Below are 12,425 nucleotides of genomic sequence, written 5' to 3' on the forward strand. Positions count from 1 at the left end.
CCACCCTAGTAAGTCTGCCAATCCTCCCACTCACAATCCCCAGATCTAGCCCATGTCCCTAATGCAGTGCAGTGGCTGCAATTGTACTCTCATAACATACAGGCTACAGGCTCTAGATGGGAGGCATATCCTGTCTTCTAGTACAGAGTTCCTCCCGCATCATATTCAACTGTCAGCCTCAAGGTTCCCGCTTAGCTGTGTTGTATCAGCATGCTATGCCCAATTTTCTGACAGATACTAACATAATAAATCCACATGCCAAAGTTTATGAACAAAAACAAAAAGCATGTCAAAGATCAAGACTGTATGTCTACTCCCAAATCCACCAATCCTACATTTACCTGGGGGTGGGGTGGGGTGGGTGAGATTATAAACTTCAGAAAACACCAGTTTAAAGAAGATACAATGAAACAGCTCAATAAACTTAAAGAGAATGGAATTTAAGAGAACAACATCTTAAAGAATGCCCAAGAAAATACAAACATAAGGCTGAATGAAATTACAGAAGGCAATGTAGGATTTAAAAACAGAATTCAATAAAAAGATGGACAGATATACCATTCAAATTACATAAAAAGTATACAACTAGAGTTAAAAACGCGTCTGTTGATATAACCATTAATAGAAGGTGATTTCACTATCCCATCTGAACAAAAGAATAAAAAGACAATTATTAGAATTAATTGATATCATATATCAAATGGACATAAAAGATAGTTACTAAACATACTACCCAAACACTGAAGAATATACATTCCACATGGAAACGTCTATAAATCAGGCCATATCCTAGGACACAAAACAAATCTTAAAAAATTCAGAAAAACTGAAATAATCTCATGTACTCACTCTCACCATAATGCAATAAAACTGAAAATGTCCAGCAAACCAATCTCTAGTACGTACACAAACTCATGCAAATTACCCCCTACTAAATGATGAATGTATCCAAAACTTAAATTACAAAATTCTTGCATCTAAATGAAAACAACAAAACTTCTTGGACATGTTAAAAGCAGTCACATGAGGTAAATTTACAGTTCAAATTGTCTATCCTAAAAGAGAAGTGCTAAGCAGAGGTAGTGTATTCCTTTAATCCTAACACTTGTAAGGCAGAGTTAGGCTGATCTCTGTGAGTTCAAGGCCAGTCTGGCCCACAAAGTGAGTTCCAGGACAGTTAGGATTGTTACACAGAGAAATCCTGTTTCGAAAAAGAACAACAAAAACCCCGAAAAATTCAGGATAAACAAAAATAAATAACTTAATGATGCAACTTAAGAATTTGGAAAAAAACTAAATGTAAATCTAGTAGATTGCAAGAAATAATAAAAATCAAAAAGAAATTGCTGAAGTAGAAACAAAGAAGGCAACACAAAGAATCAATGAACCAAAGACCTTGAAGAGATAAATAAGATCGACAGACCCTTGGACCAACTAACTAAAAGAACGACAGAGGTGACCCAAGTTAACAAGGAAACACTACAATCAACATGAAAGAAATTCAGGGTGCTATAAGAGAATACTTAAAAACTCTGTACTCCAATAAATCAGAAAAACTAAAAACAAAACAACAACAACAACAAAAAAGGAGTAAATTTCTACACTCATTCAAACCACTAAAATAAAGCAAAGAAGTCAATATCCTAGAGAGACCAGTAACAAATAAGGACACTGAAACAGCAATTTAAAAAAATTTAACAAAAAACTGTCTAGCGACAGATGAATTCACAGCAGAATTCTACCAGACTTTGAAAGAAGGTTTGTGCCCAATCCTTCTCAAATTATTAAAAAAGAAAATGTCAAACACAGGAAATCTTCCAAGACAACATTACTATCATAGTTGGCTTTCTACTGCTGTGACCAAACATAGTGACTAAAGGCAGGGACTTGGAAGCAGGGACTGTCAATGAGGTCACAAAGGATGCTGCTTACCAGCTTGCTCCTCATAGCTTTCTCACACTGTTGTTTGTTTGTTTCTGTTATGTTTTAAATAGAAACCAGGGCTGCCATCCCAGAGGTGGGACCACCTAAAATGGGCTTGGGGCCTCCCTCATCAAATGACTACTTGCCTTACAGGTCTGCCATAGCCTTATCTTATAGAGGCATTTTCTCAACTGGGGTTGTTACCTTCTCTCAGATGATGCTAGCTTGTGTCAAGTTGTTATAAAACTAGGCAGTACAATTAGCATAATAACCAAAATAAGAAAAGACAGAACAACAACAACGAAGCAAACTATGGGTCCATACCCTATGAGCACAGATTTCAGATTCTTCAATAAAAACTAGTAAACTTAATATAATCACATTATCAAGATCATCAAGTTCAACTTAGTTTTATCCTGGAAATGCAAAGATAGCTCAACATATGCCATTAATCCACACAAATTGATCTCAAAGCAAAACAAAACAAAAAAATCAATAGATGCAGGAAAAAAAAGACTGAGAAAATACAACATGCCTTCATGATAAAAAGTTCCCTGGCAGAGTAAAACAGGAAGGAATAAACTTCAATATAATAAAGGCTATGCATGAAAATTCACAGATAACATCTTCCTAAACAGAAAAGAACTTGAATGGGTTCCATTAAAATCAGAAACAAGACAGAGCTATTCATTATCTCCACTCTTTTTAAATATGTATTCAAAAACACCAGCTGGAACGAGAGGCAGGGAAAAGAAACGAACCAAAGAGTTAAGATACAGGATTCATCCTGAAGGATCAATAGACTTCCGTCACTGCACCATGGGGCAGGATGAGGAGAAAGGACATTTTAGGCTGATTAACACAACAGAGGTGAAATGACAAGTACAAAATCAACATAGCAAGTATAAATACAACTAGAGGATAATAGAACAGAAAGCTGAGACCACAGAAGACTGTCACAAATTCCCCTTGCCAGGGGTACCTTTGTGGTTTATATATAGTACAGAGGTATCGATCTTTAAAAGTTGGGGTGTTGCAACTATGATCCTAATTAATAGTGAAGAGGCTATCCTAAATGCCCTTTGCCTTAAATGAGATTGATGACTACCTTAAATGCCATCCTAGAGCCTTCATACAGTAGCTGATGGAAGCAGAAGAAGAGACCCACAGCTAAACACTGAGCTGAACTCCTGGAATCCAGTGGCAGAGAGGGAGGAGTGATGAGCAAAGGGGTCAAGACTAGGCTGGGGAAACCCAGCTAGTGTACAGGGGATCTTCAAAGTCTGTCACATCATTTAGGGCAGGGCCTAGGCCTTCCCCTGTATGTCTAGCTGAGAGAGTGTTCCTTGATAGGGAATGGACTCCCAAAGTCTATTCGTACACTAGCGATAAATACTGTTCCACTACCAGAGGTCCCATAGACTTCCCAGGTCTCCTAACTGGCACCCACACTCAGGGGGGCCTAGTTCAGTCCTATGCTGGATCCTGAGCTATCAGTCTGGGGTCCATGAGCTCCTCCTTGTTCAGGTTAGCTGTTTCTGAGTGTTATATTTGTAATTCCTATAAAATTTCTAATTATTAGCATAAATATTTTGAAGCTGCCAGTAATCTAAAGAGAGAGAAGTTGGTAGCAATTTGAAGATGAAGGTTTAGTGTCCTGCCAGGTCCTGCCTCCCTTCAGCCCCAAATAAGCAAACAGAGACATACTAATTATAAACTGTTGGTCGATGGCTAGGGTTTCTTATTGGCTAGCTCTGTCTTAATTATTAACTCATTTGTATTAATCTATGTATTGCCACGAGGCTGTGGCTTACTCATAACCCAGCATGTTACTTCTTCGGTAGCATGGCGTCTTTCTCTGGCAGCGCTCTCCCCAGAATTCTCCTGGTCTGGTAACCCCACCTATCCTTCCTGCCTGACTAACTGGCCACACAGTGTTTTATTTATCAACCAATTAGAGAAACATATACGATGACATCCCCCATCAGCAAATCCTATCAAATATTTATAACATTTTGTGCTATCTTTGGAACACTAAAATGCTATTAAGTCAGGTTTCCTAAATTGTCCTCTTTAATATAACCCCTTGAACTAAATGATCACTACCATGATTCTCAGCATTCAGCGTCCTGTAAGTAGGTTGATTAAGTAGTTTACTATTATTAGCCTTAAAGTCTGGCTCTGTCAGGCACTAGTTGTACTAAAAGCAATACCATGACTTTTGTAGGAATTACAAATATAACACTCGTTTAGTAAACTGACAAATATACATTACTTATTAAGAGCTACAGCTTTTTAGTAGCTATACTTTAACCACTGCTTTCTCTGTAATTTATTTTAAATTTATTTACATATTAAATTCAAAATTTAGTCTAAAATCATATCTTAAATATTTCAAGATATTTTTCTGAGAATTCCATAAGCTTCACCAAAACAGAGAGAGAGAGAGAGAGAGAGAGAGAGAGAGAGAGAGAGAGAAAGCAATGCTGAAATTAAGATTGATTACTAGGTTGGACTATAGGCGAAGCTGTGTTGAATTTTATTAAGACTGATGTGGGAGGGTCCACCATTGGCAGTGTCACCCCTCAGCTGGAGGTCTTGGCTATAAGAAGGCAGGTTGAGCAAGCCGGTAAACAACATTCATTCATTGCTTTTGGATTTGTTACTGTTTCCAGGTTCCTGCTGTACTTGAGATCTTGCCCTGACTTTCTCAGTGATTGACTATTACCTGGAAATCTGGGATGAAATGACTTCCCACACATCAATTCTTTATCATAGCAATAGAAACCCTAACCAAGCACCATGGTACTATTATTAACTCATTAGTCAAAGGTGTGAGTATTTCAATTAAAAGTTTAATGTTTCTCAGATACTAGACTATATCATATTAGAGGCTTGGCCTTTAATTGAACTTTTCATTTTCCTCTATTTCTTAATGGAATTCTCTCAATATTTCAGGATTTTATGAACTGTGAGATTCTCTCTAATGAATTACCACCAGTGAATTACCCAATCAGATAGGAGAAAGGGCATATTGGAGCATAAAAAATAATCTTATGAATCATTTTTTTTAAAGATGAAGACAACCCAGTACATACATCCTGACCGACTTACTCCTCCATTTCTCTGTGTGCACAAGCAAATATAAAGCCAATGCAAAAGAACAGAAAAATAGAAGCTGCTTTTATTTACAGATATGTAATATATATTTTAGTCTATTATTCTGAAGTTGATTATATAGTATTCAATGATAATTTATAAGAAAAAATTCATTGCCAAAAGGCATTGACCAAAGTCATGAATAAAAAAAGTACAAGATCTGAAGTTATACACAATAAATTTAAAGTAACACTTGAAGCTAACTGTTACTCCTGGTATATGAAGAGATTTTTAGGCTATTTAAAACCTATCCTCCCAGCTAGAGTATAAGAAGCACTTTTGGGAGGTGCCAGCCTTACTAATAAGGAGCTAAGACTTGTGAAAATGGCTGTGTCCACCTGAACCTTTGTTTACATTGATATAACTCACAGGATGACTGGGATAATTACTGGGATATGGAAACACTCAGAAAGAGAAAGCATTTGGCTGCAGAGATGGCTAAATGATCAAGAGCACTGGGTGGTCTTCCAGAAGACCGATAAAGATTCCCATTGTCCAAATAGCTGCTCATAGTCATCTATATATCTAGTCCCAGGGTAACCAATAGCCTCTCCTGGCCTCCAATGACACCACACACATATGTGGTGTAGAGATATACATACAAGCAAAACCCATAGACATAAAAAAAAGGAAATTAATTCATTACAAAGACCTTGTTATGTTTTTCTTTATTTAGTGAGAAAATGGAAACATTATGTCCTAGTCTGATTCCTACTAGTGCTATAAACAACACAAACAAAAGCATTTGGAGAGGAAAGGCTTTATTTCATCTTACAGCTGAAGGAACACAGGGCTGGAACTAAAGATAGGAAAATGAAGGTAGGAAGTGGAGAAGCTATGAAGGAATGTTGCTTGCTGGCTTGTTCCTCATAGCTTGTTCAGCATGCTTTTTACATATCACAGACCAACAGTCCAGGGATAGCTCTACACACAGTGGGATGGACAATCCTAACACTATCTTAATCAAGAAAATAACACACTTCTTTGAAAATAATGTTTGATGGGCTCAATGAATCACAGAAATCATAAAGTCTTACAATACTCATGTAAGAAAATATACTTAAAGAGTATGTATCTGCAGAAAGAAGGAAAACAAAATATGTACTATAATATATAGTCAATAAATCATTTAAAGAAAGCCAAGAAAAAAACAATCAAACAGGTGAATGAAATGGTTCCATATTGGACAACTGAAATAGAAACAATACACAAACTGAGGGAATTCTGGGAATGGAAAATCTGGGGTCGTGAATTAGAGCTACAGATGCAAGATCACTAAGAGAATGAAGAGAGAAAAACAGAGTACCAAGAGTGGAAGATACAGTAGAGGAAATATTCCAATCTTCAGCCAAAGAAAAATTCCTACCACAAAACCTCGGGCACCATGAAAAGAACAAACCCAAGAATAATAGGGATACAAAATAAGAATTCCAGCTAAAAGGCACAGAAAAGATACTCAACAAAATCATAGAAAAAAACTTTCCCAACCTAAAGAAGGAAATGCCTATATAAGAAAGTTACAGAACACCAAATAGGCAGGACAAAAAATAATAATAGTAATCAAAACACTAAACACACAGAATATACAAAAAATTTTAAGAGATGTAAAGGAAAAAATCAAGTAACATATATAGGCAGATGTGCCACAATTACAGCAGACTTCTCAACAGAGACTCTAAAAGCCAGAAGGTCCTGGACAGATGCCTTTGTGGACACTAAGGGATCATGGATGCCAGCACAGACTATATTATACCCAGCAAAACTTTCAATCAACATAGATAGAGAAAAGAAGATATTTAATGACAAAACCAGATTTAAACACTACCTATTCACAAATCCAACACTACAAAAAGTACTAAGAGGGAAAATTCAGTTACATCCATGAAAACATAGGCAATAGATAATCTCACAACAGCAAAACCAAAGAAGCAAAACACACATACTACCACCACCTCCACAAAAAAAAAAAAAAAAAAAAAAAAAAAAGTAACAAGAATTAACAATCACTGGTCAGTAACATCTCTTAGTATCATGGGACAAAATTCACCAATAAAAAGACACAGGTAACAGAATGATACAAAAACAGGATCCATCCTTCTGCTGCATACAAGAAACACTTCTACTTCAATGTCAGACATTATATCAGAGTAAAGGGTTGGGAAAAACTTTCCAATTAAATAGACATAAGAAACAAGCTGATATAGCTATCCTAATATCTAACAAAACAGATTTCAAAGTAAAATTATTCAACAAATTTGGAGAAGGACATGTCATAGTCAAAGGAAAAATCCATCAAGATGAAGTCCCACTTCTATGACCCAAATACAAAGGCACCCACATTTGTAAAAGAAATATTACTAAAGCTGTGAAAAATTCAATCTGTATGGAGGGATGAAGATCTTCGCTGGATGCAGTTATGTTTCTCTGCATAGGAATCTTCATTTAAATATTCCTTGGATGCACATATGATGACATAAGTAGCTAGAATTCTGTGGGTTTTTTAAAAGTACTCAACTAAAAGTAACACAGGAAAACAGAAACATCTGTATAGAAGAAAAAGAGTAACTTTACAGTTTTATAATTCCAACTGTAGAGAATTAGCCAAGGCCCTCACATATGCTGGACAAGTATTGTACTAGCACTTCTTATGTCCAAAAGGAAATCTCACTATGTCTCAAATAGGAGTGATTCTGCATAGTAAGAAATATTGACAATGCCCATCTTATAAGGGATGCTGGGATACTGTAATGCACATGATCTCCTCAACAACCAATTATCTGTTATAAAATATCTAAAGTGCTAAGACTAAGAAATCCTGATATAGAATAAAAGACGCTAAAGGTTACAAACTGTGCTTTAGCTGCAACACTAGAGAGAGCAGGCCCTGTGTCTCACCTGGGCAACACAGCAGAGCCAGCACTGTTGGTGCAGGTGTGGGTGGGAGTGAGTGGTAAGTGTTGGAGAGCTTTCCCTACTTCTTGTCTGTCATGTGGCAGTACAGGCAGATGAGAGATGCCCCCCTCTTATACCTCACCCTTACCACCTGCAGCACTCAGGAAAGTGCGCTGTGCTCCTGGCCTAGGCAGCACAGAATAACTGACCCTGTTGTCAGAGGTGTGAGAGACTCAGTCCCAGTGTTGCAGGGGAGGGCTGTCCCTGTTACTCATTTAACAAGTCGCAGCATGGGCAGAAGAAAGATACCCTTCCCCGGCCCCCCACCATCGACACCTGGGACAGGTGGAGGAGCTGGCCCTGGTGTCATGGAAGCAGGCAGGATATCTCTGCCCTTCCCCAGCTACAGCACTCAGGAGAGTGGTCCCTGTAATCGCCTGGGAAACGCGGTGGAGCTGGCCCTGAAGATGTGGGAGAGCAAACCCTGAGGATCTAAAGGTAGGAGAACTGGCCCTGCCCCTTGTTCAAGGCAACAAAGGGTGAATTAACCAAGGCAGTGCAGGAGCATTTACCCTGATGGTGAGGACAGGGGGGAACTGGAGGTATATACTCAACCCTGCAGGTTCCTAGGCCCACAACCAGGATTATAAATTGGCCAGCCTCAATTACCTCCCCCCAATATATGAACTGCTGGGCCATATAAAGGGGCCTGACCCGCAGACCTAAAGCTGCAGGATCTCCACAACACAGTGCAACAATAGGATATCCAAGAAGAGACCCAGTGAGGGCCCAGCATCTATAGTATAGTAGAACCCAGAGGCCTTGAACCAGACCAATGACTCTTTGCAATGAACACTTGCAAGTAAAGAAATAGGGACAAAAGGGTTTACTGTGTGACTCATTGTGTCACACTACAGCTTTCATGATGAGGTTTTCATTCCCCCACCCAATTCTTTTTTGTCTCTTAAATTTTGTTTTATTTGGGGAGGGGGCAGGAGTGAATGGATGGGGAAATGAATGGGCTCAAGATGCATGATGTGAAAGACACAAAATAAAAAGAAAGCAAAAAAGAAAAAAGAACCACGGTTTATTAAAAAAGTACACACTATTTGCAAAACAGTGATAATTGGTGAACTAGACTGTTATCTATTTCCCATCTATGTGAACAGGAAGAATTGAGAGTGGGAGTTGGAACTCTTGCTGTTAAATACTAAGCCAGTTCTATAGCCACACTTTTAAATCTCAATGATACTACTCATATTAGCTAACTGCAGATAACACGTTTCCATTTATACCAAAAACCACTTGGTAGTATTGTAATGGGAAATGGTGTTCATGTGTTCACTTACCCTTCTAAGAACAAAAAATAACAGACTAAATTTCTAAGAAAGGGAACCATAACGGAAAGAAAGTTGTAAGAAACAAGCATCCATTTGAATAATGCTTGAAATGTTCCATAGTGGAAAAAATATGAGTTAATAATGCAGAGACTGAAGAAATTCTAGTGAACTCTGCCAGCATATTAAGAGGTCTAAACTAATTCTGTGTGTCACAGAAATGAAAAAAAAAATACCCTTCGAAGGCAAACTAATGAGGAGACTTCCATAAAAGTTAGAAGGTAGCAGGTCAGAGTTTGACATGTTAAGCATCTAGTCTCTACTTGGGAATAACAAAACCCTGTAATAAAAATAACTTCTACATTTCTCAACAAAGCTTTTCTTGGCAAATAGATGATAAAAAAAATTATAGAATTGCTGTACCAACAGAAACGCAAGAGAGCAAAGAGACAACAGGAGGCAATTTCAATAGAGCTAAACAGCTTGGGGCACTACTCAACAATCTCAGAGATGTTCACTTTTAAAAGTCCATACCAATCCAGGAAATATATTAATCCCTTTCCCATATTTCAAATAGAAAATGATGGCAGTTGTGAAGACTTATAATACACTAATATGAGGATAAACATATTTAGGATAGAGGGAAATGTAGGTAAAATAAAATGAAGCTATTGGATACAATATCTTCAAAACATGATAAACAAATTCAGAACTTGAAATTAACATTGATGTATGAAGCAAAAAAAATCTTAACCACTCACCAATTTTAACCTCTGTAAAGGTATTCTGCCTACATCTATTTGTGTCCTTTCTGGGACATTAGTGAATCGAACTTCTGGGACTGCAACAGCACATATGACATGGGCCCACCTACAGGAAAGGAGACATTAAATATGAACAAGTTCCCTAAACTTACAGACTTCAATCAGGTGGTGACAATCCAGCACACAGAAGAAATGAAGCCAAAAACTCAGCCTCACTGCAAGTAAGTTGTGGATTTTAAACCTCTTCAATGACAACTAGATATATTTAGCACACCTACCTAACACTTTGACATCAATAACTAGTAAAGGGGGCTGGAGAGATGGCTCAACAGGTTTTGCAACGAACCTTAGCACATCCCAGCACGTCCATGGCAGCTGACAACTGCCTGAAACTCCTGTACCAGAGGATCTGATGCTTTCTTCTGCCTTTCATGAGCTGAATTCACACTAAGTAACAGACACATGCACAAAATGAACTACGTAAAGGCAAATTCCTATAACATGGTTATATACATTCAAAAATGTAGGTTTTCTTTATCATTCGATACTACATGTGTAATATATTTAGACTAATATGTGACAAAAGCATAGTTCAGTTAACTATAAATTATGTTTTCATATAGTAAATGATATATACCATATGTTCTAAGGGGAAATTAGTTCAAGTATTTCCTATTAAAACTAATTAAGCCTGTATATATTCTTCCCCAGTGAAGTATTACTGTAACCAAAGGAATCTATAGTTGGAGAGAAAAGAAATGTAGCTCGTTTCCTTATCTCCTACTTAAAACATTAGAGCATCCTTACACATTCTAAATTTGCATAAATTTATTATTCATATTATTCGGTATTTCTTAAGAGTTATAACTCCAAGTAAATATAAGGACTTAAAAGGTTCAGGGATGCCGGGCGGTGGTGGCGGATGCCTTTAATCCCAGCACTCGGGAGACAGAGGCAGGCGGATCTCTGTGAGTTCGAGGCTGGGCTGGACTGACAGCCTCGAAAACAATACAGAGAAACCCTGTCTCGTAAAAACAAAAAACAAAAAAAAAAATGTTCATGGATCATGAGGATTTGTACTACCAAATATATCAATCTATGTTCAAGCCAAAGCTTCTTCATTGTTTTGTTTTGTTTTCCAGACAAGTCCTAGCTGTCCTGAAGCTCACTGTGTAGATCAGACTAGCCTCTAACTCACAAAGAGATACGCCTGCCTCTGACTACCAAGTACATGGATTAAAGAACTACACCATTAGGCCTGGCTTAGCCAAAGCTTATTTAATTCACTTAAACAATACTGTCAAACTTCATCCTAAGATGATAGGAAGAAAGGACAACCACTGACCCCACCAGAGCATTCTAATACACTTAAATGAGGATTCTAGAATACATACTATAAAGAAGATAATTTCTCATGATACATGTTTTCACGGGAAGCACCTAAGCTATCTCACAGACCCTACAGCCTGTCTATAACATCTAAAATCTAGTGACAACTCTGTAGAATGACACCAATTTTATTAGATGAGGTTATGAAAGATGATCCAAAATCAAGCAAAATAGTGACTCTTAGACAACATATTATCAATGTAAAGAATGGTAAGTGCTTTTATTCTTCATTCCAAGCAACCAGACTCATGTGCATGCATACAAAATTACATTGATGTCATCAAAACATTATGCATCAGGAATTCCAATTCCGGGACTGCAGGATAAGCAGGACCACCTGCCCTACTGAATTTAAGTTCTCCTACCAACTTAATATAAAAGAAAGAAGTGAAAGCAAAAGAATAGTTCAGTTAACTATGAATGGATTATAGCTGACATAGAGGATGAGGGGAGGAGAGGAGAAAAAGGAAAGAGATGAGAGGGAAGATAACAAAGGAGAAACCTGCTCAAAATATAAGTTCTGTCATTACATAAAAAGCACAGAATATAAGCAAGCCCTAGTCTACATCTAGTCAGCTTTAGTCTCTGAGGAAGAATTTTAGCCCTAGGTCCAGCAAGCATTATCTATGAAACAGTATCAGCGGGAAGAGGTGTAAAGCAAACTATCACATAGAACTTCAAAAGAAGAAAAAGAAATGATGAAACTCAACACAATCGATGTATTACTTACTTATTGTTTTTAGTCTGCTTAAGAGCACCTCCTCTCAAATTGCAGAGACAGCATTCCTAAAGGGGGAAATTAACACAGTTATGAGACCCATATAACAAATGCCACAGACATTCATCTAAACATCTAAATGCCTTTTTCCATTTATCTTGAAACTGAAAGTTTTAAGGTAAAACAATGGTACTTCAAGTTCCAGAAGGGAAAGAGAAAACCTGAAAATGCTTGGGACATTGG

The 12,425-nt window shown here is 37.5% G+C and overlaps 1 protein-coding gene across 4 annotated transcripts in view; it reads right to left on the reverse strand.

Moving 5' to 3' along the window:
- Window positions 1-12,425, reverse strand: part of LOC101844032 (lysine-specific demethylase 4C) — a 164,967-nt gene that overhangs the window by 39,508 nt on the left and 113,034 nt on the right. For all 4 annotated transcript variants that reach the window (XM_040757297.1, XM_040757295.1, XM_040757298.1 and 1 more), the window contains 2 exons: window positions 12,195-12,250; window positions 10,073-10,181 (listed from right to left, as the gene is read on the reverse strand). In XM_040757297.1, the coding sequence (XP_040613231.1) occupies window positions 10,073-10,181; window positions 12,195-12,250 (165 nt within the window). The remainder of the gene's footprint in view (window positions 1-10,072; window positions 10,182-12,194; window positions 12,251-12,425) is intronic.

The sequence above is a fragment of the Mesocricetus auratus genome, unplaced genomic scaffold (genome assembly GCF_017639785.1).
Source record: "Mesocricetus auratus isolate SY011 unplaced genomic scaffold, BCM_Maur_2.0 Super-Scaffold_100014, whole genome shotgun sequence".
NCBI classification, from domain to species: domain Eukaryota; kingdom Metazoa; phylum Chordata; class Mammalia; order Rodentia; family Cricetidae; genus Mesocricetus; species Mesocricetus auratus.